At 40.4% G+C, this 24,273-nt stretch overlaps 2 protein-coding genes across 2 annotated transcripts in view; one reads left to right on the top strand and one right to left on the bottom strand.

Annotated features, from left to right (window-relative positions):
• LOC137675425 (serine/threonine-protein kinase Nek5-like) overlaps nt 1-12,457 on the top strand; it is a 29,296-nt gene extending 16,839 nt beyond the window's left edge. The window contains 13 exon segments of the mRNA XM_068421514.1: nt 252-451; nt 1,787-1,853; nt 2,189-2,308; nt 3,566-3,649; nt 3,754-3,858; nt 5,562-5,642; nt 6,474-6,542; nt 8,130-8,274; nt 8,469-8,600; nt 9,674-9,811; nt 11,414-11,507; nt 11,509-11,523; nt 12,205-12,457. Coding sequence (XP_068277615.1) covers nt 252-451; nt 1,787-1,853; nt 2,189-2,308; nt 3,566-3,649; nt 3,754-3,858; nt 5,562-5,642; nt 6,474-6,542; nt 8,130-8,274; nt 8,469-8,600; nt 9,674-9,811; nt 11,414-11,507; nt 11,509-11,523; nt 12,205-12,457 — 1,503 coding nt within the window.
• Nucleotides 12,458-13,980: 1,523 nt separating this feature from the next.
• On the bottom strand, nt 13,981-19,475 carry ALG11 (ALG11 alpha-1,2-mannosyltransferase). The gene is made up of 4 exons (XM_068425432.1): nt 19,363-19,475; nt 18,045-18,278; nt 16,391-17,322; nt 13,981-14,287 (listed from the first exon to the last, which is right to left on the bottom strand). The coding sequence occupies exons 1-4, from the start codon at nt 19,473-19,475 to the stop codon at nt 14,016-14,018; spliced, it is 1,551 nt and encodes a 516-aa protein (XP_068281533.1). The 3' UTR covers nt 13,981-14,015.
• Between the last annotated feature and the right edge of the window lie 4,798 nt (nt 19,476-24,273).

Below are 24,273 nucleotides of genomic sequence, written 5' to 3'. Positions count from 1 at the left end.
GCTGCTGCTTAATGACAGGAACAGATGGAACAGGGGAAAAGGAAAAGACAACGGTGAGATCACATAAGCCCTAAGAAGTCAGGAAGTTTCTGGGTTATATGTGAAAGGATTTGGAAAACTTACACTAATTATGCTGTAGACAGCCTATGTTACCATGCAACTCAGACTAGGGAGAAGGACATGAAGTTAATTCAAACTTGTACTGATACAAATGAGAACAGGTAAATTAACATCCTTTATTATATTTTCAGCCACAGACCTCCAGATTTAAGATGGAAGAAAGGCCAGGAAGAATTAGAGTATGTGACCATTATGGTCATTACTATGATAAGCTTGACAACTTGCGGAGGAAAGCTAATGCACATTATGACCTTTCTCATATCAGCCAAAGAGTTGAGGAATACTACAAACTAAAAGGACAAGTTGCACCTCCACCCCCATCACCTGACTGGTAAACTTTTCTCACTCTATTTATTAGTGGTGAACTGTCATGCATGTTTTGAGCTATCAGCCTTCCTGATTAGTTAACACTGGACATGGCTCATTCAGTGTAATTCCTTCTCTGCTTGGTCTTTGATAATTTTGTACATAAGTTTATTGCACAACAACATAACTCCGGTCCCTACCTATTCAGAAATTCCTTCTGAATGTATTGTCCTGATGGTTGACATTTCATTGTCAAAATGTCTCCCAAGTCTCAGCATTTTATTGGGTGAGAAATAAAACACAGACTTTTTGTAGACTTTCTGGTTATATCAAGGATAAACGCTGTCTTTCCTTCCCACCAGGATCAGAATGATATAAAGACCAAAAGCAGTTCTCCACTTGAGGGAACAGAGTGGGAGGCAGGCCATGGAAAAGTTTTTTTTTCCTGCAGAGCTTACATTTTGGTTTCAGACATAAAGACGGTTTCTCCAGCAGTTTGTTTACTTCAAAGCCTTTCTCTTACAAAGTAGAGGTACAACCTTTTTATTACTTTAGAGATCGCCTGTCCATTCCATGATTGGCCATTTTAGGTGCGGATGAGCTTTGAAAACCTTGAGAAAGGAAGGTAAGGAATTTTGAATACTGCCGACTTTTGGATCCTTCCTCTAAGGTTGACTGAATCATTAATTTTCATTCAATGATGACAGTATTTAGAATGTTTCAGTTAAGGATCATCAGCTCTAGAACATCTTGTCTGAGCTGAGTTTCTAGTGCCTTATTTAGGGACAAAGTCAATTCAGTTTAACTCCCTGGGGTACAAGTGGATACTGAAGATAGGAAATGAAATAAATAGAAATCAGGGAGCTGACAAGTGACTGCTGGTTATTTTATACCAAAAAAAGAGGTAAACATTTAGGAACTACAAAACTACATAATTGCAAATTTAGGCTGGTAGAATTAGACACAGAGGAGAAAAGAAATAGAAAAGTTGTTGAACATACAACCTCCATTCTGACAATTTTCACTCATTTTGAGGATCAGGAAAAACAACTTTATTTTCATTAACACTTTCACATACCATTTATCAAATAAAAGGTGGAGAAGGACTTTGCTGCACTCTTCAGAAGGCTGATGTAACTGAAGTAATAGGAAGGGGAATGCCTGAAGTGGATGCGTTTTCTTTTTGTTATTTTGCTGTTGTTCCATATTTATACATATTTTATCATATTTATATATTCATGTAGTACAAAGAGAACTCTGTTTGTAATAAGTGATAGAACCTATAGGGAATTATTTGTGCAGAAGATAGCAAAGGCTGTGAAATAAAATGTAGTATATGAACATCACTTTCTTCTCTCAGGCCTACAGAATATCTTCAAAGGCGTTTTGAAGCCCAACAGTACAAGATTAAAGTGGAAAAACAGCTGGTAAGTAAATACTGAATCATAGAATAAAATCTGTAAAAGAAACTGACTGAAAATCCAAAAGATGAACTGATGTCTTTCTAACAACAAACTGTAACTCTGACAGGTAGAAAGTTCTGCTGTAGTGACTTCGTTGATCTGCTCCGCCAATGCTCATCTTGAGGTTTTATTTTCTGATACAAAACTGTAGCAATGTAAAATTCTACTATAACTTTTTCCTCCAAAAATATACACTTACCTTACTGCACTCTTCAGTGGAACAGGGAGAGCGAATTGAGTGAAGGAAAGGATTCTAAACGAAAATTCCTTTGCTCTGGGATTTATTTGTACATCCACAGGGACTGCGACCATCCTCTGCTGACCCATATCATGACCAAATACAGCAGCAGACCATAAAGGAAGACCATCTCAAAAACCATCAGCAGGACATGTCTAGAAAGAATGAAATGAAAGAACAGGTAAATGAAATATCTTCCTTAGCTGCTTAAAGCTGTCTTCTTACACTCCTTGACAGTAGTATTCTTTACATAAGAATTGATTCTTTTCCATCTGACCACTAAGAAAACATAGGTTGTTTTCGTCTGGTTCCATCTTACATAAACTGGTGAAGACTTGTACAAAAGCTGATGTCCATAATAATTTCATAAACCATGGCCTTGATTTTGATTTCACTTCTACTGAGATTAGAGGAGTTACATCACTGAACAAACTAATGTTGGAGGACAATAGATCCTCACATTTACAAATCAGAGAAAATAGTCATATGTGCATTATTCATGTATGAATATTCATTGTTCATAAATCATACTATGACATTTAGAATGTGATATAATATACATGATGCATACTACTTCCCTGGTATGTTATAACTTTTGGAGATTATTTTGTATAGAAACAATACACTTTTCTGGTTTTGCTTTTGGGTGACAGAGAAAACAAACTGATACTTCTGTTTTACATGAACACATGTAAATACATTTAGTCTTTCTATCTTTGATTTATAAAAAAATGCCAGAATAAATATGAATATATTAACTTTTATGTAATGGTCAGGCTTTGGAATAAGAACATACTTATCATGTACACATTCTTCAGAGACTGCTGCTGTTTAGTTCCACAAAGTCTGTACTAAATATGCCAAAAAAATGAAATTTTACAGATTTGTCCATTTGTAACATGGTCAAATTGGGATAGACTCTCATATAAACATTAACAGGGATGTGCTTAACAGAAAAATTATCTTTTGGCCAAATTTGAAGTTTTTACTTCAAAGCATAGGAATGTTGAAGCCTCTCCAAGAAAAGGTTACCAGGTTTTGTTTCATTTTGGGGAGCAGGTTGCAATACAATAAATATGACATCATTTTTTGTCCTCCTGATTTCTAGTCCTCTATTTTTGGATTGCAACCTTAGCATTATTACTCAGACAGTCCTTAGGTTATTCTTGGAATTAGCTGTTTTAAATATAATTCTACAGAAAAGCCAGCATGAAACAGTCTGGAAAACTTCAAAAAGGTTAAAGTCTGGAAGAGTTATAACTCCAAAATGTCCTCTAATAGAAAGTATCAAGCAATCTTTAAAATTGGCAGTAAAGGACACTGATCCCTTTTTCTCGTATTTACACAGTTTGATATCTATAGAATATTTTGTTTAGCTAGTGTTATTTCTGTATGTATTTCTAATACATATGTATTCTACCTTACTCTTCTTTAATAGGAGTACCTGAAACAATTGCAGAAAATTCGGGAAGAATACCACAGCAATATGAAAGAATTCAGATTTAGAGCAGGGGTACTCCAGGTAACAAAGCTCAAACATACACACAGCCATATTTCCTTTTTCTTTTTTAAGCTAGTACACTTAATCAGAAATTGAAACGAACATTTTATAAAAACATTCCCTAGGAGAATCAAAAAATACAAGATAAAACCTATCTTGTGAGGCAAGGGAAAGCTGAGGACCAGTCTGAAACCAAGGATACAGCTGGAACAAGAGAAGAATCACTTCAGGTACCGGTACCATCTCCTACTCTAAACAGAACTCTTTATGCAGGTCCCGCATGGTCTTTGATTCACTCTCTGTGACAAATTTGAAAAACAGTAAAGCTTAAATCTCACCTGATGCTTGCACCTTATGTGAAAGTCTCCCTAGGTTCACTTCAGAATTAGCCTGGAAAGTATCTTTGAGTCCTGACTTGTTTTGATAATTCTTTTTCACCTGTAAATATTAGGATGTACTTTTACTTAATTTCTTTTTGTGATATGTTTCTTTTCCTTGCTTTCTGAGTGAAGTAAAGAAGCAGCCACTCACAGTGCAAAGCTTTATGAGAATTCCGTGCAGAAGATACAGCAATTCGTGACAGCCCAGAGTAGCACTGTGTGGGAAGCGAGAATCCGGTTTTATGCGGAGACCTCAAACAAAAATTTGGGAGAAGCGGGAGTAAGAGGCAGAGCCAAAGCTTTCCAGCTACAGTACTCCTTCACTTCTTTCTCATCAAATACTACCAAAGCAGCTACTGTAATGGAATTTCAGAATTGTTCCACTTTCACTTTGCAATATTGGCATTGTGAACACCAGATGAAGTTTCCAGACCACATGGAGTTCTGCAGCAAGAAGTCCACTTTTCTTCAAGTGAAATGATGAAAGCCTCAATTTATGGAAATGAATCTCAGTGTGCAAATTCCCAGTCTATTCTGAAGGGAAAACAGCCCTGATGTAGCTACTAGGATTCTTCAGTCAGGGTTTGCCTCCTGTGGTGTAGGAGTTCCTGCACAGTTCAGTAGCAAGGGGCAGACTTCCACATAAACCGGTGACAGATATTGCTACCCCATTGCAGCTGGAACTTGGGACAAACCTGCCAATATTAATAGGATTCTCTTCAGTGATTTTCACAAATCCTGGATCTGGATTTTACTAAAATGAATTCACAAATCCACTTGATGGTATAAAGTAGGTTATAGGCAGCCAAAGCCACGACAGGACAGAAATTATATTTCCAGTGGTTTAATGGCAAATGCATGATAACGAAAAGGAAACACTAGATTTTGCACATGCTTGATGTCACCTTAGTTAATGGGCACTCCATCTACGGGAGAAACTGCATAGATATTTTTGAAAAGTAAAATCTGTGAATTCACCTGAGGTTGAGGATGTGCCCTAATTGCAGCAGATCACTGAAGGAGCTGCATACAGTTATTTACTTTGCTTTTATTTGACAGGTTCTAACATAGGACATAGGAATATGAAAAGGAGTGATTACATATTTTTTAGGTGTTACTAGAAAACAAGATACTACGAAATACAGCTATACTTTCTACAGGCATAGATTTCCATTATAATCTTGATTTTCATCATTTCCAAAGTTTTCCAGAATGAAATCAGCCTGAGTCACCTTGCATATGATCATAAAAAATAAAAGATGTATTATTTGTTTTTTGACACAGTACTGTATCCTTCAAACATAGGTTTCTGAAAAATCAGAGTTTTGCACTTTATGCAAGGTTTCCTATTTTTCTCTTTGCCAAAAAAACCAGAATTATAATGTCTTTTAGTATTAGAGTCTAAATAGGACAATGAATGGAATATTCTTACAGATATATATACAAAGGAATCAGTGACTTTTACTGATTAAACAAGTCTTTTTTTACATGGTATACACATCTTCTGGTTCCAAAGAGTGTATTTTAAAGTGTGGTTTTTTTCCTCCTTCCAGGACATGGAAGAAAACTTTAAAGAAGTCAGACAGGAGGATAGGCAAGACCAAAAAATCATAGAAAAGAAACATAACACAAAGGTATCCATCCTTATTGTTGTATTTTTTCCCATATTCTTACATCTGTACGTTTCAAATGATTGTATTATCATGGTAGCTCTGGAAATCAAGTTATTTGAGAGTCAGTTAAGAGTGCTGGTCTACTGTTCATTAAAAGTTTATATGAGAAGATAGAATCACTAAGAAAATAAATATATAGCAGAGCTTTTCTGATCATTTGAGGGAGACTCCCTTTAGATATTTCCAGATAGCAGTCAGTCCCTACCTACTCATCTTTATATCAAACTGCATTAGTAGTGTACGGAAACTCATGTTTTCTCAAAGTTTAAATGAAGTCAAGTCAGGCTGCTAATTTCTTAACATTTTGATATAAAACATTATTCTCTATAGTACTTTTTAAACTGTAGAAAGGGATGGGAATTGAATGGAAATGCATATAAGTATCACGAAGGTTTGTGACCGTAAGATCATTGTAAAGTGGGCTAAAGATCTTTTGTGAAATATTGCACGGAAGCAGTACTCAAATTTTAATACCGGTTGAGAAGAAGCTGTAAGAACCAACACTGTGTATTGCAAGGATTTGAATTAAATGATTATCAAAGACACCTTTCCTTAAAATCAAAAGTGGATGCAATTGTTTGAAAATATCCATAAACTATATTTAGAGAAGCCTATTTTTGTCCAATTTGTTCAACTTTGATCTTATTAAATAGACAAAAAAAATTGTCAAATAGAAGTTATTTTCAACAGAACAATAACTTTCAAGTTTGTAGTTCCATAGAAACTGTGTACATTTAATTACATGCTTTTATTTAATAAAATAAATTAATGAAGTGTGTGAATTTTCTCTAGGGAGGAATAAAGTTTGAAATTAATTTAGATGCATGTGTTCCCGAGGAAGATGACATTCAAGAGGCAGAGGTACATTGTAGTTATATTCAAAGCATTTACATTAGTAAGCTGAAACCATGACAGTAGCTCTATGATCTAAGGTTTAATTGTTTCCATTACCATCATAGAATCATAACATAAAATCAGAATGGTTTGGGTTGGAAAGGACCTTAAAGATCATCTAGTTCCAACCCCCCTGCCACAGGCAGGGACACCTTCCACTAGACCAGGTTGCTCAAAGCCCCATCCAGCCTGACCTTGAACACTGCCAGGGAGCGGGCATCCAGAACTTCTCTGGGCAACCTGTGCCAGTGTCTCACCACCCTCACAGTAAAGAAGTTCTTCCTAATATCTCATCTCAATCTACCCTCTTTCAGTTTAAAACGGTTCCCCCTCGTCCTGTCACTACATGCCCTTGTAAAAAAGTCCCTCTCCAGCTTTCCTGTAGGCCCCCTTCAGGTACTGGAAGGCTGCTAGAAGGTCTCTGAGGAGCCTTCTCTTCTCCAGGCTGAACAGCCCCAACTCTCTCATCCTGTCTTCATAGGAGAGGTGCTCCAGCCCTCTCATCATCTTCGTGGCCCTCCTCTGGACTCGTTCCAGCAGGTCCATGTCCTTCTTATGTTGGGGCCACCAGAGCTGGACGCAGTACTGCAGGTGGGGTCTCCCGAAAGCAGAGTAGAGGGGCAGAATCACCTCCCTCGACCTGCTGGCCACGCTGCTTTTGATACAGCCCAGGATGCGGTTGGCCTTGTGGGCTGCAAGCGCACACTGCCGGCTCATGTTGAGCTTCTCATCAACCATCACCTCCAAGTCCTTCTCCTCAGGGCTGCTCTCAATCCATTCTCTGGCCCGCCTGTATTTGTGCTTGGGAGTGCCCCGATCCACGTGCAGGACCTTGCACTTGGCCTTGTTGAACCTCCCTCTGCCTTTGTTACAATGAAGTTTCCTACTGAAGATTTGTTGACATACTGCATATATCTGACCTTCTTCAAGAGGATAATTGCTTAGAAGAAAACTGGATGATATCTGGGTCAATCTTTCACATGGTAGAAGATGAAGGAGTGCAGATATTTAAATTTTGTAAATTGGGCTGAGGGGAAGAACTCATCTCAAAATTGAGTTAGTCTGAAAATGCCAAATTTGATTTGTAAATTGTTGTAGTACCTCTCTGTTTCTTTTCACTGGTATTGTATCACAAAGCAATAATAATATTGTGACGAACCAGCTGTTATTTAGAAAAAGGGGAAGTGAGACTACAGACAACATGATGGGATTTCATTTATTAAAATTACATTTGTGGCTCATTGACATGTAATAGCTACTATTAAGATTTTTATATTAGAATGTTTAAAATATTTGTAACAGCAACATCAAAAATATAATTTCTTTCTAGTATATATATTCTTAATTTATAAAGCACTATTCGGTCATTCTGTTGTTTCGCATCTCTGCAGAGCCCCACGCAGCCCTCTGATACACAAATCACAATGTGACTTTTGAGTTCTGCTGCTTCACTTTTTGTTACACAATTTTCCTGTGCATACATGAGAATGGCTGGCAAACACAGTAAAATGAGAAGTGATGAGGTATTGTCCCATATTTGTTTTCTCTTTCCAGAGTAAGCTATTGTTTTTTCAGGTACTAGATAAATTCAGTGAGACTTTAACTTTTGTGGATGGTGAGAATCTTAAGGAGACAATGGTGGAAGTTTATGAAGATCATATGGACAGAGCTTTGGAAGAACTATCTGGATACCAAACAGGTATTTCTTGGGGAAATGCAATGCTGAGTATTAATCCTAAAAATTATATTGGAGTTAGGTAAATTCAGTAACTCCATGCTATAGCCAGTTTATCTGATGACCTCTCTCTCTATAATATCACATAACATTATAACCACACTGAAATCTACTTTAAAAAAGGAAATAACTTTGCCTCTTCTTTTTCTTCCCCTTAGAAGCCAATGACATTGGTGATACCAAAGAAAACAGAAAACATTGGCAAGCTGGAGCCCCTCAGACACTACTGAATTTTTTAGCTGACGCTGATGTCACTTCTGTATGTCCTACTGTGGCTGAAAATGAACTTGGTAAGGAAGTTTTGGGTTTTGGTGAGTGGAAGTAAAGAGCTGCTAAATTTCAGCCAGGCTACTTACACACCTTTGCCAAAACAGTTCCATACCAGAACATTCACATGATCTGGCAGGCTTTTAATTGCAGGACTTCATAATAACGGAGGTTATTGTCTGTGTTAAACCATAGAATGAAGTCGTCATTTTCCCCTCTGTCTAATATTGCAATCATGTTGTACTGCTCATACATATTAAGAGGGCTGCATTTTATGAATCACTCTGTGGCCTGGGTAACAAGGGCTAACAATGCCAGTCTATGCAACTGATCAACACCACTTTCTCGGGCCTTGTCTTCATGACACACAAGAACTAGGGCAGTCGGTTGCCAACGCCATCCCAGAGTGTGGTGGAGTTCTGGTTCCCCACTCCACACGCTAGCGTTGCCACAAGTCACAAGTGCATCCTCACACAGGTGTGGCTGTGCCGATGCTCCTTCTCAGAAGCAGCCAGTTACTATGTTTCTTACAGTACTGGTGCATATACTGCCAGGCAGCCAGGTATCTCCAGTGACTGGTTGATGCAAACGAGGGGCTCTTCCAGCATTCCAGCATGCTCCCAACACCATACACAGGAGCAACCTGAAGAGTTTGCATGGATAGTGAACACAAAGCAGAATATTAATATGCCACTTCTTGTTCATTCTGCCTTAGATGAAAGAGCATAGGGCACGAAAGAAACAGGAACTTCTCTGAAGCTTTTTCAGAGAAGCCAACAAGTTTGAGACCAAGGACTGCTCAATGAAGCTGCACCTGTCTGTTCCAGGCCTAATAAGCAGTTACTTGAGATTTTACTTTATTAAAACTGGTGTTAGAAATTTTTAGTGACAAATAGCCCAAACTGTTATCTATGGCATCGATCAGACCAAATACTTACTAAAACATCAGTATTCCACAAGGGAAAAAAACCAAACAGGTTCCAGCATTACACAAAAAGAAGAAACCAGTGTCAAGACTAGAAAGTCTGAATCTGACAAAAGACAGTGCCAAGCCATAGTCATGCTTTCGTGACCCAAGAACTTTCCTGTCCTTCAGCTGACTGTGCTATTCTGCCTGAAGACATCCCAGAAAACAGGAAGCAGTGGAAACAAACACCACCAGGGACGCTCCTGAACATCTTAGCAAAAGCAGAGCTGTCTAATGACTCCTTCAACCAGCTTGAAGAGGAAATAGGTAGGATGTTTGATACTGTAAATTCTACAAATTTTTCTTTAGTGTATTATTTCTTTTACCATTCGCAGAGGATCTGTGATGAGAACCAACATTTTGAAGCAGTTGGCAAACTAGAAAAATGTGGGCAGCCTGTCCCAGCAGCCACTGCTCTGTCCTGTAGCTGAAAGAGCCTGTCCTCTTTCAGGACGTTGCTGTTTTCAATAGCAGCGAAAAGGGCAAGCCCTACTTACCAACTGTTATTTCATATATAATTCTTTCATTTCCTTGAGTAGACAGACGTATGCTACTACTGCCAGCAAGTTGGCAGATACCACAAACCTGGATCTAGCCCCTGCAACTGTTGAGGTTGAAGAACCCTGTAAAAAACTTTGATGCAAATATATGTATTTCTATAGAGCAGCTGTAAATTGTAACACATGATGGCTTAAGCTACAGTGGTGACTTACTTTACAACATGGTCCATGCTGATACAGCTGACACTGAAATTCATTTGAACTCACTCACACTGCAGTACACTTTCCTAAAGTAACAGACTTGTTTTAAAAATTACATTTACGTTGCATCAAAGTTGTCAGCTAAAAAGCCAGAGTATTTTCCCTAGAAAGATGCAGCAAATGTTAACCAGATGCTGTGGTTTTTGCACAATTGCCAATCTACTGAACGTGTAAGTGGATGACAGGCCTTTTAAGGCAGCTAAATTGTACCTGCCAAGTTTCAACAATTTTAATGGCTTGTGAGAAGTATCTTTCATTTGCAACTGTGCAGTCAGCACTCTCCTGCTAATTATGCCTCACATACATGTTTGCTCATAGCAGAACAAGCTCTTTTAAAACTGCCCCATCCTGAAGGCTAAACCACCTAAATGTACCAGCTAAATTCCTCTCCTAAGATTAGCTTTATAGCTTACACACAGAAAAAAAGAAAATGAAATTCAAACCACTTTTCACTAATGTCAGCACTTCATAGGGCTAAAGCAAGAGTAAGTCACACAGGTATTCTAACTGCTGTTGCTTTTACCAGTTACATATATTAAAATATGGCACTCTCAATACCCAGTTCTGCCTGGCTACTCAAGCTGACATTGTGGAGTACAGTGTTACCCAAACTGACAGATTTCTGTTGGATCACATGCAGAATTGAGTCTTTATACTAAAACAATAACTCTCAGCATTGTTCTCCCACCTTCAGGTTTGGGTTGCCTTTGAAAGCGAGCATTTTCAAGGAACCATAGCTACATCTAAGCAGTGATTTTCAATCTTTCCCAAACAGTACTCCCCTAAGTTTTCCGCTGGAAATGCAGACCCCTGTGTTGGGAATTTAAACCTACTAACATCAGATCACCTTTCTTACTTACCTTTTGTAGTCCTTTCATTATGGTCTACAAACACGCTAGGTTCCACTGAGCAGAAGTTACAAACCACTGACTAAAACGTCTGATCAAAAATAACAGAAGCACATTTGTAAATACTGAAGAAACAGTATTTACATTGTTGTCATTTGAACAACAAAAACAATCAAGCATTTACTTCCTTCCTATTACTTTACACACACTTCTATATATAGCCAATATACAAATAAAGGAATGTTTCTCTTCCTATCCAGAAGAGAGATTAACTATGTTGCCTCCAAAAGAAGACAAGGAAGATGATTCAGAAACATACTCTGCTGTTGCTGTTGATGAAGGCAGACTTGAGCCAAGATGATGAAAACGCGTAAGTGAAACACATCGGAAGAAAAATCCATACAACTGAACAGTTTTCATGAAATGACAGGTTGTATTGCCTAAGCTTTTAAAGGTGTATAGGAGACACATGGTTGGGAGTGCACATCACAGCTTGGCTCCAGGGAGTAAGGAGAGACCCAGCCTGGCCTATAGAGATCCCTCATGGATCTCAATATCCACCTAGATTATAAAAGATCTTCAGGGAGACTGAACCTCTCTGTCTTCACAGAATCACAGAATCAATCAGGTTGGAAGAGACCTCTGGGATCATTGAGTCCAACCATTGCCCTGACACCACCATGTCAACTAGACCATGGCACTAAGTGCCATATCCAGTCTTTTCTTCGGTTCTTTTAAATTAATAACTGAAGAAAACTACTTGTTTTATAGAGTCTGCAAATTTAACTTTTAATTCTGTAATTTGTCACATGCCAACACTGCCATTAAAAATGTTATGCAGAAATATTAACAAGGCTTTGTAGCTCCTGTTCTTTTACCTTATAAATACAGGTAAACAGTCTCACGGAGAAAGAAGAAACAGTTCACATTATGTGTGTCGCTTGTATATTCTTTATAAAGTGTTTAAAAAAAATCTCAAAGACCTTGAAAGAAGAAAGACTTGTAACGAAGATATATTTAATTAATATAATTATCTTGGTTTACTTTACAGAAATTTTGAAGATTCTGAAGATGAACTCGGACATGAGCTGCAGGAATCTCTGGAAAAAGCGGCAACTTTTCCAGCAGAGAGAACCATGGAGTCTCCCATCCTTTCAATAAATAACGGTCAAACAGATGAAGAAAAGATGAGTTTACCTCGCAAACTACTTGGAAAATCTGATGATGATTTAGAAAATAACCATGGGCCATTGAGTGTTGACACACATAATGAAAAAGGCAAGCAGGAAGCAAGAGCTACCTAGAACAGCAGCACAGTTATTGTTTCAAAACTTCAGCTTGCTTGAAATTTCAGCCACATCAGTAACAAAATTTAAGGATAGCTGACATTAAACACCAAGTAAATCAACTGCTTTTCAACAGTGCGAAACACTCAATTAAAATTAATAGAAGGTTGTTACTATTTCGTTTAAAAGGGAAAAAAAATCAGGCTACTTTTCAGATGTCTAAATGTTGAAAAATCCTCATCCAGACTGAAAAGCACTTTCTTATTCTAAACTCCCTGGGACATCTCCAACACCACTTGCTTGAGCAAATTTCTGATTGCATACTCGCTTTAACCATTTTTGTATCATGTAAGAAAGTCTCCTAGTCAGTATATTGTATTTTGCTAGCTCAATCAACTCCTTGTTTTAAGAAGCTCTTCCAGCTTTTCATAATTTCTATGTACTGGCAATACAGCTTTATAATCCACAGTTTCATTTACACGGTACTGACCCTACATAGCATCACCAACTGCTCAGCAGTTTTATATAGTAGCAGTAAAAGGGTTTATTAGCGCCATGAGAATTGTGCATTCTCCAATTCCTAATAAAACATGGGACAGTAGGTTCTTCCAACCATATTTTTTCATATACAAAATTTCATATAATCCAGGTGAAGCTTAAATAGAGGGAAAACCACATTCTAAAGTCTGGTTTCAGTAGCTTTTTGCACTTCTCTCAGTTTGCTAAAATATAAAATACTGCTTTGATGGCTCAAAAAAGGTCTATGTTTTTCCATTTTTGATACAAAAGCAGAGGTCCAATTTGTGAACATTTTGTTCACAGTGTTCTCAGTTTTATAATAAGCAGTTTAGGGCTTTAATGTTCATGTTTGTATAGCATTTAATTATGCCCTCTAATTTAGACCCTCCTATTCCCTAGGAACAGAAAAACTTTCAATAGGGTAGGGTTTGAAAAATACCATTAAGTTGTCGTACTGTGAAAGGGCATGAGGAAATAGCTAATTATAAGGATCATAGACAAGTGCAATTATTACACTTACTAAAAAGCAAGCTAGCAAAACCACTGTATGATTAACCTAAAGGAATCGCTGTAGGTAATGAAATCTCCAGAACCACAATTAAAATCCCACATAATAGAATTTTGCCACACAATGGGGGACAGCAAACTGAAAATGTGCTACAGATTCTGGAAAAAAAATCTTCTGGGTACAAAAGCTATCAAAGAAAAGTGTTGACTCTAAAAAGTGTGACTGTGGGTGAAGAGCCATGAAATGGGTAGAGACCAAAAGTATTTAATAAATAGAAGAACTTCCAGATGTAGTTCTGTTACCAAGGAAATATGATGGTTCTGAGAATCCAGAGGGTTTTGAAAGTGCACTGCACTGTCATGTAGTCAACACAGAAAATTTTCAGAAGCATTTCTTTCCCAGTAAAAAAATCTCTATTACATAAAGCAGATACCTTGACAGAAAGAAAAAAAAAACCTCTTCATTGAATAGGTCCAAGGGATCCTAGATTAGATATATTTACAGGTGACACATATTTAAATATAAAAAGTTTATTTTATTCATATACATCTATTTAAATAATGGTTCCACAGATAGCAGGAATGTCTCTTCAAAATGCCGGTCAGAAAACCTATGCACAGAGCGACGAGCGTTTTCTCTGACCTCTAACCTTTTTTCAGGAGATAAAGAGAGGATATAAGCCATCGTCTCAGCATAACTGTCCTCATTTTCTGCTAAGAAGCCTGTAATACATCCTTCATAGGGTACCACGATATCTAATTTGGGGCCTCCAGAATTGTGAGCCAGGATAACTGTGCCAGCTGCCATACATTCAACTACTCCTGTAAAAGACAGAAAACATGTTGATATGAAAGTGCACATCATGTACTTCAGCTTTCTATAAGGCACTGGAAAGTTAAAATCATGGTGAAATTCACCCAGAATTAAAAGTTACTATAGACTGCTGTTCCAGATCAGTTTGAAAAATGCAAAGTAAATGATCTCATTAGAAAAACAAATTTAAGTTTTTTAATTCTAAGGACTGAAACAATAGTTTCCCTTAAACACATAAAATTTAAATTAGAAATCAGATATAATTGGTTAAGTTGTGGTTCTTGTAACATATTTGATTTACCTTAGATAGATTCTATCTATCTAAGTACATACGGTGAAAAAAAAGCTAGATATTGAAACAAATGTAAAGATATACACGGAAGGTAGCTCTGTGACAGAGCACTGCATAGTTGTGTTCTGCTGTTCTGAACACTGCAACACTGGTTTTATGGTATGGTGGCAGCTGCAAAAAATAATTAAAAATTAGAGCTGAATGTAACTGTATGCATTTTCTCATTGACACTGAAGATTTTTAACGTTTAGAAAGATATTCAGAGGAAAGCTGACTATGCACATTTCAATCATGATATTCAGAAGTTCAGTATTTTGCAGATTAACAAATCTTTATAGCTTTTGGCAACTCAGCAAGACAAACTAGTAAAAATTGTTATCGCTACATCTGTATTTTTGATGGAAGAAGTTTTAATGAAATGGGAATCTGATAGTAAGCTTTTCTCAGCCAAAAGCAGTGGGATGGGAATAGCATATAATGTATACATCAACTTCAATTCTCCTCCATGGTTCCAGAACAGACCACAGAAATCACTTTAACTGCTAATTCTTCTCAGTGCTGATTTGATTTTTTAAAAAGTTCCCCTAGCTCAAAAACTGACAACTATAAATAATGATCTAAAGTTTTGGAACACGTTTTTTACAGGTAAAAAGCCACTGGAGATGAAGCTACAATCATGCTGAAATTCGAAATCACAGTGTGATTGTATCACCTTTTCTTTTTTAAATTTACTCAATTAAACTGTTTTGTGTGGGAAAAAATATGAGAAACCATTATTTCCATTTTGTGGCAGTTGCTTCTGGGAGACACTTCACAGTAAATTTTTTTATACCAAGTTCTTACAGACTATAAACTGCTACTCCTGATGCTTACTTAACTTGTATTCTAATAAAGTGATTACATTAACTGCAGTTCAGTCACATTATAGCCAAGTACGGCATCCCTCTGCTTGGCTGCTAACTTCCCCTGCTGTAGATTTATGGCAGATGGGCGATCTTACGTTCCCTTTCAAGGTCAGGACTCAATCCCAATAAACTGAGCCCGATACCTTAATTCTGTATGACAGCACATTGCAAAACAGGTCCCAGCTCCTTTGGCATTCTGCTCCATGCTACGGCGACTGATTTAAGGACTTAATGCCTTAGCACAGGTGCCTAGTGCAATAGATGACCAAGGCTACCTGGTGGCATCTGCATGGGGCTTACAAAGAAGAGACAGGATCTGTGTGAGACTCCCACCTCTGAAACAGCAGCTAGAGCCACATGACATATACGAGACATTTCAAATGGCAGCTGAGGCAGGTGAAACACGATCAAAATCTCTACACGTGGATGTCTACATGTGAACTGTGTCTATGCTCCCTCTGCAGTCAGTGGAGTCAAGAGGGCACAATCTAAGGTGCTTATACAGAAGTACCTGCTGCCTTTTGAGGCTCCATCAGGTACGGAAGGCATCTGCATAAGGCTGGCAAACCTACCACAGGATCTTAGGGAGACCCATGACCTTGCAGAGCAATAGCTGGAGGTCAGGCAGGACATCTTGGGCAGCACAGATGGAACTAGCTGTCTGTTTAGGTGACTAGAAAATGCCCACAATTAACAGTCTACATCTACAGTGCTTCAGCTTGCACTACAGTAGCACCTAGTGGTTAGCCATTTGAATTGGTCCTGTAGGCTTTACCTCAGCTACATCACCTCTCATGAGAACAGGAGTTAGACACCTGCTTGGCATGCAGACCTCTACGCTTAGGCATCTACACTAAGGAGCCTTAATCACGAACTGAAGCCCTCCCCAACTGTGTCCCCTTATAGATACTGACCGATCCCGAAGTGCTCGTTCCACATCGTATGCAGGCCGATGGTGGCCTCTGCCAGGTGTCTCTTTAGCTCCTCAAAAGGAATGTTTATTCTGAACGTCACATAGTTACTAACTCCCAGCTCTTCACAAAGACGTTTAAGGTTATTTACACGCTCTTCATCTTGCCAGTGACGACAGCCTCCAATTAAGATAAGCTTCAATGAGGGCTGCTGCCCCAGTCGCTTCTCTTTCAGCAATTTAGCAAAGGCTCTGATTTGCAAAGGATGATCTTTTTCAGGCCTGAACTGGCTGACAGAAACAATGGAATACTCAGTGGTGCTCTTTTCCTCTTCCAGTGGAATATCCAGGAAGGTCTGAACATCGCACGGTGGATACACAACGCTAGTGCAAGCCCCAGCTCTCCAGAGGGAAAGGATGTGGTTTAGCGTCCAAGAAGAATTAACCATAATCACATCACTGCAGGAACCCACCAATCCGTACATGAAAGCAAAGAAGTAGTAGTAGACAAGTTTAAATTTGCTGAAAAGAGGATTGTTTGTAATGAAGGCCGCATTGTTAAACCTGGTATCCTGATTCCTAACGACAGAAAGCATATCGGTGCTGATGGTGGGATAATGGACATAGCATCCAACACGACAACCTCCTAAATATTTAAAGAGGGGAAGTGTGAAGGCATAACCCATTGAGTCAATATAAATATCGGGAACACACTTTAGAAGAGCTTCCCAGCCAAGAAACACTGATCCTAAACTTTGCCCCAGCAAAGTGAAGTGAGGGTAAAGAGAAGCTTCCACAAGGTAGCGTTTTTCTAGAAATACAAACTTCACAGGATGAGTTAATTTAATATTGAATCTTCTGAAAGCGCCTTCTACTATTTCTTCTCCAGTGGCATCTCTGTCACCAGTGTAAACAACACACGTTACGTTTCTGTACCTGCAAGAGTAAAGAAAAAGAATTTCATACATTTTTCTCTTCCTTTTTTTTTAACATGAAACTAAAATATTATCCATACACAATTACTCAAAAAGTATGTGAGAACAAATGTCTGCCCTAGCTCTGAAATGATTTTAACTAAGTTATACTTTTTCTTACACTTCCACAGTTTTTTCTGACCTGCAGAAAAACATGGCTGAGGACTTGGGGAATATTTTTTTTTGAGTAAAACATAAAAGGAGCTCAGTATTATTCTACAGACCCAACAATGCCTTGCTTTACATTAGGAGACGTCTGTCTAGTGCACAGCATGAGTAAAATGCAGAAGACTGTGCATGCCAGTGGATGTGCCAACATTAAATCCACTTTGGATATTAACTTGTTTTGGCTGCTGCACAAAGAGGCAAGTATCAAGTTTATCTGTTATCTACTGATGAATTATGCCTATACAAAATTCCATACCAGTAGTGGAAAACTGATGAGAGAGGAGGGGTTCTCCCAAGGAGAGAAAGAAGAAGTGAGATGCCACAGCAGGAAAGATCAAAATCTGGGTAAAGGGACGAAGTGGAACGGTGTAACCAGGTGAAACTCAGATGTAAAAAAAATGTAGGACCAGCAGATTTATGATACCTATTTAAATATGTAAAATGCCAAAATGTGCATAAATAATACCATCAGTAGCTGAGAATGAAATACAGTATTTGATAAACGTATATGCTTACTTTTTCTGGAGCGTTCTTATGGCACACCACAAGACTCTCTCCCCTCCACCACCTGCATTGCAATATGGGTGAAAAAAGGCAACAAGCAATGGCCGCTTCCCGTCTTTTCCTGCTGAGGTCAACGGTTTTTTCCTTTGTTGTATCCAGAGCCGTATTCCCCACAGTAGTACCACCAAGCAGACACACAAAATTCCACTTAGAAATAACGCAGGGATTAACAATGAGCACAGCAATCTGAAACAAGCCGGAAATTTTAGAATATAAAATCGCTTTAAAGAAATACTATGTATGAAATTTGAGAGAGAAGGGCTTACAGGCAGAGAGCTACAGGGAGTTCAACAGTTTCTTGACTTCTTCTAATCTAAGAAATCATCAATATCTGTGTATCATTTCAACAATTAAAGAAAAAAAAATCACTATTGTACATTGTTTAGCAAAGATTTTTCCCTACTGTTACCTTGCAACCATTTATTAATGTTTATTCACTCCATATACCTATATACATATATATATCTCCATGTGCTATATACACTGTAAAGCTTGCATGCCCTTAGCAATCTGGCAAAACACAACTAGCAAAGTGATTTATAAGAGTTTTCTTCAGTCCAAGCTCCTAATTGGCCTGCCTTAGCGTGAACTGCTTTCGTACAGAACCACTTGGGCCAGCCTGCAGTGCATGACCCAGAACCTGCATTTTCTATTCCCCTGAGATTTGAAGAGCTATGTCAATTGTCCAGAAAAGCTCTGAGCAGTTTCTGTTTGGAGAGACCTGTTCCCTCAGATCTCTGAAGTGCTCTCTGACATGGGCATGCCCTTAGCTCACCACCGCCTCCCTGCACAGCTCTCCTAACCCAGGAACGGGAGGTTTCTCACAGGAATCTCTTCTCGGCCTACAGAGCTTCACAGGCGCCAGAGCCTGGACTCTGATGCTGTGCTACGCGTTACGATAAACATAATTGACTCGACACACAAGGGGTTGCCCGCGGCGAGCCACCCGTCACGACTGACACGTCAGGTAAGAAAACACTTTCACGTTCGGGATGAAGAAGCGGAAAAGCACATTAACGCAACAGCGGCAGAACGAGAAGGAGCCAGGCAGGGACCCGCCCCACTTCGCCCTGCCCGGCGGCCTCCTCTCCTCGGGGGGGAGGGCACGGGGGGGCGGGGCGGGTGCGTGACGCTCGGGGGGGCTCGGGCGGGTGGGGGAGCGCGGCCACGGCTTGCCAGGAGGCCATAGAGGCGCGGGGGTCTCCTTCTCCCCTCCCTCTCCGCTGCCAGGACGCGTCGCCCCCACACACGGCCCTCGCTCCCTCGGTACCTGATCAGCCCACACAGACACAACCCTCCCGCCACCATCTTGGACAACGCCGCAACGCCTTTCCGCCGGAAGGGGTGGGCCTTGGCTGGGCGGGGGCGGGACCAGCAGGGCATTGCCTCCCTCTCATTGGTTCCCGCGGGAAATAGACGGAGGGGAGGGGAAAGGAGCAGAGCTAGGAGCGGCGCGGCCCTGCTGAGTGGGCGGGAGCGGCGGGGGGGCGTGGCCGTGCCTGCGGGGGTGGGTGGGGCGGGCCGCTGCGCGGGCTGGCAGCGCCCCCTGAGGGGCGGGAGCGGCGCTGCCGTGGCTGTAGCCGGTACCGCCGCCGCCTCTTCGTCGTCGTCCTCCTCCTCCTTCGGCTCTGCTTCCTCCTCCTCCGCTCCCGCGGCGGCGGGTCTCCTCGGACAGCGCCTGCCGCGCGTCCCTCCAGGCTGAGCGCGGGCCCGGGTGAGCGCGGCCGTGCCGCGGGGGTGTGCGCTGTGGTGTGTGAGGAGGCAGCGGCCGCCCCGGGACAGGGGGTTTCTTCTCCCGCATCCACCACGTGCAAATTTTGTCTCTGTGAATACTGGCCCCTCTCTTCGGCCAGAAGAGGGTGGTATGCGACGTCCTGTCTTCCAGCCCTGCCTTAATCTGCTTGTAAGTGAATCCCTCTCTATAGAGAGGTGCCCGTCTGCCCTCTGCGAACGTGTGCAAGCTGACGCTGTGAGGCCGAGGACAAGATGCCCAGCGTACCCCGCGCCTGGTGCCGTCTCTAAAAGGATCCCCATGAACATGCTCATCAGGGATAATCCCCACTGGAGGATGTCCAGGCTGTCTCTGGCTAATACACTTTGTCTCCTATTTTGTCTTGACTGGGGAGTATACGCACAGACCAGAGGGTTAGTGTGGAGATGGGACTGAACAGTGCTGTTTTTTAAAATGCTACTAACGGTGTGTCAGTAAACAGCAAGACTTCGTATTTCTAAAATGGCTTCCCTTGGAAGGATGTAAGAAACTCGTCCTGCTCTCCTGGATGCTGGGAAGTGTTGGGTGAAGCCACCAGGCTGTAGGTGAGGAGGGGCTTAGGCAGAACAGGCCAAAACGTTTCTAATCTGTCACATCACTGGGTGCTTTTTTCCCCCCACCACATTCTCCATGTAAAAACAAAAGAATGCTTTATGTGGCACATTTGATCCAGATGACCTTCTCAGAACCTGTGATCTTTCAGCCTCTTTGAGGTCAGTGTGATCTCTTTCATGTCATAGCCATCTGTGCGTTTTGAGGTCTTGAAGCTGTTAGGGATGTTTATGAAGGTCATCCTGTGTCTTCTTCATCAGAAGAAAGTTGGAAAATGCTGAATCGTTTTTTTATTTGGCCATTGCTATAGCCCAAAGCAGAGAGATGAAGTCTCCACTGTAGTGGGAATGGGAAGAGTTCAGCTTAAGTAATGGTTATTTGATTCTGTCCTGCCTGGATTGAGTTTTCCTCTTACAATGAGGACTCACCATGTGGGAATGGAACTGGAAATGTGTCAGGCCCTCAAAGTTAGAGTTTTGTTGGTTATTTTACTGGTGTTTTTATTTAAATGTCTTCACTGTCCTAAATACCACTAACTATAGGTTTTACCAGGGCATCTCTGCCTTTATGTAAGCAGGTAAATTGGAAGAGTTCTGTTGGGAGGTCCAGCAAGCATGATCTAACATTTTGTTTCTGAACAAACAGCTCTCATAAGAAGGCTGCCGCAGGCATTGCTCTCTCTCTTAATCTTTTTCCTCTTCCCTGACAGAGCAGTTGCCTGAGAAGCACGTGGGATATTTGCAGAAGAGCCATTTGCTGGATTCGCATCACTCAGCTTAAAACACCTATCTTTTAATGTCAACATTTGAAGATAATTGCCTGGGTTCAGAGAAGAGGCACAGTTCTTCCAGGGAACAAGAAGTCTGGTCTATTTTAGATGATGAAATTTGTGTGTCTCCCCACAGACTTGAAAAGGAGCTTATGGCCACTCCCTTGGAAGGTATGAATCTTAGATTGAGTGTCTTTATGAAGCTGAAGGCTCACTGTGGCTTAATTAAGATGAGACTTAAGTAATGCTGAAGAGTTCGAGGAAGCAAGAAAATAATTAATGAGGGAGACACCTACATACCTGGCTTTTGAGTTGCCTGGGCCATAAATGGCAGATGCAGTGTTTTGCATTTAGGTTCAGCTCTCTGTTCAGTAAATCATATAGCAAAAGTAGCAGGAAAGGCCTTTGGCTTCATGTGGCTGGAAGAGTACAACTTGTTCTTTCTGGTCAAGGCTCATTGCAAGGTTAGCTGTACTGAAATGAGGATTTAACCCATGAAGCTTCCAGCACAAGTCCTGCACTTTCTTCAGGGTTTCAGTCCTAAGTGTCAGAAGTATGTTTTAGCTTGAGCCCAGAAAAATATCTTGCTTTTCCTGAAACTACCTAATCAATTTCTTGGAAGTTCTTCAAATCTCCTATTAACGAATGCTTATGTCTGCATTTGGAAAAAAAAAAAGACTGATTTGCATGGTCACAATGCAAACAGCTGCCTTGTGGCAGCGTACTGTATTTGCAGCACATGAACTTTCCGACAGGGTGAGCCTCAGACTTGATTCAACTAGCTGTACAGCCAGACATGCTCTGTGTGCACAGCATAGCCAGTGTGAGGCGTAGGTCTGACACTTCCTTGAAATACTGGAATTTTTGCATGAATGCAGATTGACTGTCCAGCATTAGTGTTACACAGCATATACAGTGACATAATCTTCCCTGTGACAGCCAACTGGGAAGCCATGGCAAACAACAGATACACCAAAGGAATCATTTTGGTAGGAGCAGCCCTCTCTGATTTATATTCCTTTTTTTTTTTTTTTTTTTTTAAGCTTTGTGGCCCTTTTCTTACCATGTGCACTCACTTCTTGAGTGGAGTAAGCCAAGAAACATGATGTCCTTTCAGGCTGCATATGACCTGTGAGTTGTAGCTCAGGCACATTGTAATAAAGCATCTGCATAAACAAATAGATATTCTGGATCTGGATAACTTTTCTGGATCCTTACCAATGCTAAATGGGGGAAGAGAAGAGTTCTTCACAAGACAACAAGACTAGATAGAAAAGGATGTGAAGAAAAGCTGTGCTGATTCTGCTTGTACTCTCTGCCTGGTTTAGATGTGTCTTTCCACTCCCCCCCCCCAAAAAAAAAACAAACTACATGAGTTGCTACACACATAAACTGTCAAAGTTCAAATGATAGTTTTGAAACCTCTGCCAGACCTGGCACAAGTTCCTCAGACCTGACTTTGCAGAGAGAAGATGTTTCGTTTGACGGCCCCTCTTTCTTCTGCAGTCCTTCCTGTGTGTTTTGTAGTCACCTCAGACTGCCTTCCTTTTCACGGAAGGCTGTTTTTATTTTGGAAGCAGTGTTCTCTTGCTTGTTGTAGGGAGAAATCTGCGTGATGGTGCGAGTATCAAATAGTTTTCTCAGTTCTAATCATTTATAGTTCACAGAATCACAGAATGGTTGAAGCTGGCAGAGACCTCTGGAGGTCATCTTGTCCAAACCCTCTCCCCAGGTGAGGTCATCTATTGCTGGTTGCCCAGGACCATGTCCAGATGAGTTTTGAATACCTCCAAGGGTGGAGACTCCACAACCTCCCTGGTCAACCTGTGCCAGTGCTTTGTCACCCCTCCAGTGAAAAAGTGTTTCCTGATGTTCAGAGGGAACCTCCTGTGTTTCAGTTTGTGTCCATTGCCTCTGGTCTTGTAACTGGGCACCACTGGAAAGAGCCTGGCTATGTCCTCTTTGCACCCTCCCTCCAGGTGTTTATATACATTGAGAAGATCCCTCTGAGCCTTCTCTAGGCTGAACAGTTCCAGCTCTCTCAGCCTTTCCTCATAGGAGAGATGCTCCAGTACCTTGATTATCTTAGTTGTTTTATTTTTTCTTAGTCCTTCTAGTAGTAATTGAAGTACAGATGTATTAATACTTTCAGAGTTCTTTTGTTAACTTTTCTTTAATCACAGGTTATTTGGCTTCTGATGTGAGCAATATGAAACTGTGTTGCTGACAGCCTTACACACTGCGAGGGATACCTTTAAAGTGTGAACATCCAACACAGACTAATTGAGTTGTCACCACTTAACAACTTCCCCACCTTAATGCATATATAGCAGACAATATTGTATGCATGCATTAGGGTATTGGCAATAACTTCAGCAAGAGCAGTGCTGAGCTCTCTGTGGTGTTCCCACTCCAGCAGTGAGAATGCTATTAAAAACCTTGTCTGTAGAAATTCCATGTGGCTGACATACAAACGAAATTAAACTAATCTTGTCATGAAGTCGGCTCTGTACGCACCTTCCTAGAGATGTATAAGTTTTTAATCTTTTGCTACCTCTGTGAGCATTTTTGTCCTGTTTTAATTGCTTTCCTTATTAAGGTACTTACTCTGAAGGAAAATAATAGAATCATAGAATCATAGAATCATAGAATGGTTTCGATTCGAAGGGACCTTAAATATCATCTAGTTCCAACCTCAGGCCTTCTGAAGTGAGGGGTATTCAGAACAAATAGCAGAATCCACTCACAGTGTGTTCGCAAGCCTGCAAGGCATTTAAGACAGTTTTAAAGTATATTTTTGTAACTCTCATTCTTGCTGAGTACTCCACATACAAGTAACTTGGTAAGATAAAACCACTGGCAAGTAATAACACAAAGAAACGGGATTAATATTGTGTAAGGATATTCATATGACAGTCATGTGGTCTTTTATACTTTCTTGTACAGTTGATTACTTTCCTTCAGAAACGTGCACTGTGTAGCCCTGAGTCTCTCGTTCAGGGCTGCAGTCTTAGCAGCCTGGGACTGTATTTAGCAGAAGGAATCTTAGATCATTCATATACACAGTAGGTTTCTCCTTTTTGCACGTG

Source organism: Nyctibius grandis, chromosome 2 (genome assembly GCF_013368605.1).
Source record: "Nyctibius grandis isolate bNycGra1 chromosome 2, bNycGra1.pri, whole genome shotgun sequence".
Taxonomy (NCBI): domain Eukaryota; kingdom Metazoa; phylum Chordata; class Aves; order Nyctibiiformes; family Nyctibiidae; genus Nyctibius; species Nyctibius grandis.
This window is presented reverse-complemented; position numbering and strand designations above follow the sequence as displayed.